Genomic DNA, 5,166 nt, shown 5'->3' with positions numbered 1-5,166 from the left:
GGGCCTGACGGTCATCCCTCTTTTAGGACACTCAGAGGTGAGACAAGAGAAAATACTGCCTCCCTGGGATCTGAGGAGGCCTGGAGCACTTCCTGGCCACAGTGGCAGCAAGCTGGGCACTGAGCAGGAGAGGAATGTAGGGACCCTGAGGGCAGGTCTGACTTTGGCACTCTGACTCTTGGCACCTGTTGGAAGCTGTGCTTTGAATTGAAGTCCATTATCTCAGATTTGTTGTACAGGTTCTTTACATGGTACTGCCAGGACATTTGTTGTGTGTGGAGAATGAAGGCGAGGCCTGGACTGGCATAGGAAGCACCAGGGGGAAAGAAGTGTCCCGTCCCTTGAGGGCTCAGTGGTGGGAGCAGTGGGGGCTGGGGTGCAGGAATGTCTCTTGCAGAGCAGAGCTGGGCACAGCATCAAGGACAACAGCAGCACCAGGATGCTGGTACCCCCATTTGCAGAGATGTAGGGCCAGGTGAGGAGGGCAGGGAGGGGGCCTGGGGCAGTGTTCCTAGCTGTGTGGCTGAGGACCTTCTATCATCTGTGAACACGGCATGGCTCCCTATGCTTTCCTCACCTTCCCAAATCCACCTTCCCAAATCCACCTTCGGTCTTTCCTGTCTGAGTGATGTTAACAGGGTATTTATTTTGCAATCACAACTGAAAATGCTTTTAGATTTTGCTATTCTGTTCCTTTTTGTGGCTTCCCACCTTTGGGGAGGTACTGGGTGTGTTGGGAAGGGCAGTCTGCGTTCCAGGCTCCCTCACACTCTGCACATACCTCCAGGCTGGCATTTCAGTTCTGAATTTTAACTGCCTGTTGGCTTATCTGGAGTATCTGTCTCTCTCTCCCACTCCCTCTGCTAACCAACTTGAGGTTGTCACATCCCCAGGGTCCAACACAGTGCCTGGCAAAAAGCAGGCACCCAGTAAGTCTTTGTATAAATGATGGGAAGAAATGGAAATGACTGTGAGGTGGGAGACGGAGGTGTCAAGGTTTAGACTCCATGCTTCTTAAGGTCTGAAATGTCCACATGGCTTTTCCAGGACAATAGAAAACCTCTATTCTCATCTTTTTCTATTGCTTTCAAGTTGATTTTGTTGATTTCTTTCTATGAGAGAGAGGGTCGGGGACAGGATCTTACTATTATGGCTTAAAAATAATTAGGACAAGAAGGGTTTATTTGTAATTAAATGCTTCTGGAACTATTTTTTCCCAGTGCTTACTTTTCTTTTTTCTAGTTCTTACAACTAATAATATATACGGATGCTGTTTTATCACCTCCATTTTTTCAGTTGCCTATATTGCCTTAAGATTCTGAAATTATTTCATATCATAATCTAGAAGGAGCATTACAATCTTTTAATGTGGTTCACAATTTTTCTTAGAAAAATTTCCAAATCAAACCCAGCATATTTGAAGAAATTACATGGTATGTTTAGTTTTATGTCTTCGTGGGTTGGCTTCTGTTGTCTTCCCCTCCCCCCACCCCTGTTCTCACTCCTAGGAAACGTATGGTTGGCCTTGCACTTTATTTGTAGAAATAATGTGAGGTCGAGCATGAAAACATAATCCTCCACAGAGCGTTTTCATTGGCTTCTGACACTCAGGGGCCACCTGGATTAAAGTTCCAGACCTGAGATTCCCTGAGTCACCCACGTGAGGACGGTGTTACTTCCCCTTCCCTCTCACGGCAGTGGCTCCGCTCTGCACCTTGGAATCGCCTGGGGAGCTTCAAAACATCCTGATGCCTGTGTCCCACCCAAGAGACTGACTTAATCGGTCTGTGGGGTGGCTTGTGCTTCGGAATTGGTAAAAGCTCTCCAGGGATTCTAATGTGCAGACAGGTTTGGGAAACTCTGCTCTAAGAGTAAAAGCCCTTCAGGACCTCAGCTTGGTGTGCGAGTATTTATCAGGCTCTCTGCTTGGCAGGCCCGTTTATCCGTTTTGCCCAGTGAGGCTGCCAAATACCACAGCTCTATATCGCAGCTGTTTCTTCCTGATTGGGGCAAAGGCAGCTTTGTGTACTTCTCATATTCTTCCAAATTTTGGCATAGTAATCCTTCACGGTCATATCAGATCTTTGATGCTTTTAAGAAAAATTAAAATATAAATATGTATTGTACTTATATTTGTAAAAATATATACTTAAATTATATTTAATTGTGTATTTAATATATTATATTTAATACATTTAATTATATACTTAATATAGTAATTATATGTTTTAATATATATTCAATGTATTTAAACATATAATATTAAATAAATATATGTACTGTATATTTTTCCCATACAAATGTTTTAGTTGACCTCAGTGGAAGGGTTGAGCTAGCCTGCTATTAAGAGAATTGAAGCAAAAAGTGCTGGCGAGGATGTGGAGAAAAGCGAACCCTTGCACATTGTTGGTGGGAATGCAGACTGTGCAGCCACTATGGAAAATAATATGAGTTAACTCAAAATATTAAAAAGGGAACTACCTATGACCCAGTGATCCCACTTCTGGGAGTTTATCTGAAGAATCCTGAAACACTGATTCAAAAGAATGTATGCATGCCTATGTCATTGTGTGTTATTTATAGTAGCCAAGATTTGGAAGCAGCCCAAGTGCCCATCAGTAGATGAGTGGATAAAAAAACTCTAGCACTGCCCTGGCCAGGGTGGCTCATTTGGTTGAAGCGTCATCCTATGGATTGAAGGTCAAGGGTTCGTTTCCTGATCAGGGCACATGCCCAGGTTGTGGGTTTCATCCCCCGTTGCGGTGCATTCGAGAGGGTAGCCAGTTGATGTCTCTCTCTCTCTCTCTCTCTCCCCCACCCCCGCACTCTCCCTTTTTCTCCCCCACTTCCTTTCTCTCTAAACAGCAATGAAAATATGTCCTCAGGCGAGGATTTTTAAAAAGCTGTGGTACATTTACACAATGGAATACTATTTAGCCATAAAAAATAAGGAAATCTTAGCTTTTGAGACAGCATAGATGGACCTGGAGAGTCTGTTTGTAAGTGAAATAAGTCAGTCAGAGAAAGATAAATACCATGTGATTTCATTTATATGGGGACTCTAATGAACAAAATAAATTAACAAACAAAATAGAAACAGACTCATAGCTGTCAGAAGAGAGGGGCAGGGGTCTGGGTGAAAAAGGTGAAGGCATTAAACAAAAAAAAAATTTCATGGACAATAGTATGGCGATTAACAGAGGCAACCAGGGGTGGGGGAAGACAGGAGAGGGTGAAGGGAGGATAAATGGTAATGGAAAGAGACATGACTTGGAGTGGTGAACAAACAATACAACATAGAGGTGATGTATTATAGAATCGTACACCTTAAACCTATATATTTTAGCAACCAATGTAACCCCAATGAATTCAATAAGAAAAACAAAAGAAAATGTTGGAAGATTTCTACTTGCTTTTTTTTTTTATGTTCAATGATCTCTGAACTTCTTTTTGGTCTCCCACCCCACAACAGGGTGCAGGCCTTAACGCCTTAGAACTTGGGTGCCATTGACCTCAGACACCACTTTACCATCCACAATTCTGCACATGGTCATCTTTTGGATGGATTGCATAGAGTTGATGTTGTTCAGGGCATCACCGAAATCAAAGTCCTTTCCTTCTCCCTGAAGGCAGTGGTAGGTGGTGATCTCAGCCTCCAGCGTGGCCTGGATGTTTGGCAGGGCCTCATACTCCTGGGCCTGATGCTGTCCCTTTGCCTGGGTCTGGGCCGTCTCTGACTCCAGGTGCAGCAGCGTCCCATGGAGCTGTTCCACCTGCATGACATAGCGTGGCTCCACCTCCCTCAGGCTGTTCTCCAAGCTGACCTTCAGATTCCTCACTGAGTCCAGGTCAATCTCCAAGCTCTGAACCACACGTCTCAGCTCCGTGAGTGTCACCTCAGCAGCTCCTATCTCAGTGGTCTGCCAGGTCACCACTGTGGTGCTCTCCTCAATCTCCTGCCTCGCTTCTCTCTGCTCTTCCAGGCCAGCTCGTCATACTGGCTCCAGATGTCCATCATAATCTTGCTGATGTCCTAAGATTTGGGAGCATACAACTCCATGGTCAACCTAGAGTTGGCAATTTGGTTTTATAGACCATTTACTTCCCCCTTGTGGTTCTTCTTTATGAAGAGCAGCTCAAGAGCCTTGATCTCTGGTTCCAGTTGGAACCAAGTGATACTGGTGTCATCAATGACCTTTTGGAGCCCATTGATGTCACTCTCCATAGTCTGGTGCATGGACAGCTCCATCTCATACTTGACTTTGAAGTCATCAGCAACAAGACAGGCATTGCCAATCTGCATAACAATGAAGGTATTGTCCACAGAACTTGCAAAGACATGAGCACTCACGGCCTCCATGGTCTTGAAGTAATGCCCCCAGTCTCTGACCTGGTGTCCCTTCTTCTCCACGTGTTCCCAGATTTTGCTTTCTAGTCTTTTATTATCAGCCTCCAGGCTTCTCACCATCTCCAGGTAGGCAGTCAGGTGGTCATTCAGGCATTGCACAGTCTCCTTCTTTTTCTAGATGTCCCCTGGACCCACCAGACCCCTGGACTTCCAGCTACCCTGGATGCTGGTGGAGGGGGACATGGAGATCTGGGACCCCAAGGCCCCATAGATGCTGGCACTGAAGGAAGAAAGGGGAGAGAGAAAGGAGAAAAAAACTGGCTTAAGGGACATTTAGTTTGTCAAAAAAAGAATCTTCTGATATTCTTTATGTGTCTGTCAGCCTGGAGGGCAATTTGTGAAAATGTCACTGTGTAGTTTAACCATTCTTTTTCAGACTTCATGTGCCTTCCCTCTGCTGTTTTCATTACATATCCCTCAGTCTCTGCTTTCAGCATTGGATAATAATGAAAATAACTCTTCAATCACTAGACTGGGAAGTTAGTAGCCTGACTGTGTGAAGTGAGGGAAGGATATGACTACTCCATAAACAAATGGTCAACAATGTCTATTTTTAGCTCCTCAGTTCAACCCAGCCCTTCCTTGTATCTGCTGTCTTTGAAGCTGAGTATCTCTCAGGCTTTCCATCAGGGTGACGTGCCTCTCTTAGTGGTTATGCCCCACCAGGTGATAGGTCGTTGCTTCCTCTGCCATGCTAAATCACTCACTGCTCCTCTCTCTCGCTCTATGTTCTAAAATTGCATTGAATTCTCTTGTCT

General features: G+C 44.8%; 1 protein-coding gene across 1 annotated transcript; it reads right to left on the bottom strand.

The window, feature by feature from the left end:
* Positions 1–3,482: 3,482 nt before the first annotated feature.
* LOC112307170 (keratin, type I cytoskeletal 18-like) lies at positions 3,483–4,468 on the bottom strand. The gene is made up of 2 exons (XM_071220662.1): positions 4,103–4,468; positions 3,483–3,971 (listed from the first exon to the last, which is right to left on the bottom strand). The coding sequence occupies exons 1-2, from the start codon at positions 4,466–4,468 to the stop codon at positions 3,483–3,485; spliced, it is 855 nt and encodes a 284-aa protein (XP_071076763.1).
* Between the last annotated feature and the right edge of the window lie 698 nt (positions 4,469–5,166).

This window comes from Desmodus rotundus, chromosome 1 (genome assembly GCF_022682495.2).
Source record: "Desmodus rotundus isolate HL8 chromosome 1, HLdesRot8A.1, whole genome shotgun sequence".
Taxonomy (NCBI): Eukaryota; Metazoa; Chordata; class Mammalia; order Chiroptera; family Phyllostomidae; genus Desmodus; species Desmodus rotundus.
Note: the sequence above shows the minus strand (reverse complement) of the source record. Positions and strands in the feature narration are given on the sequence as shown.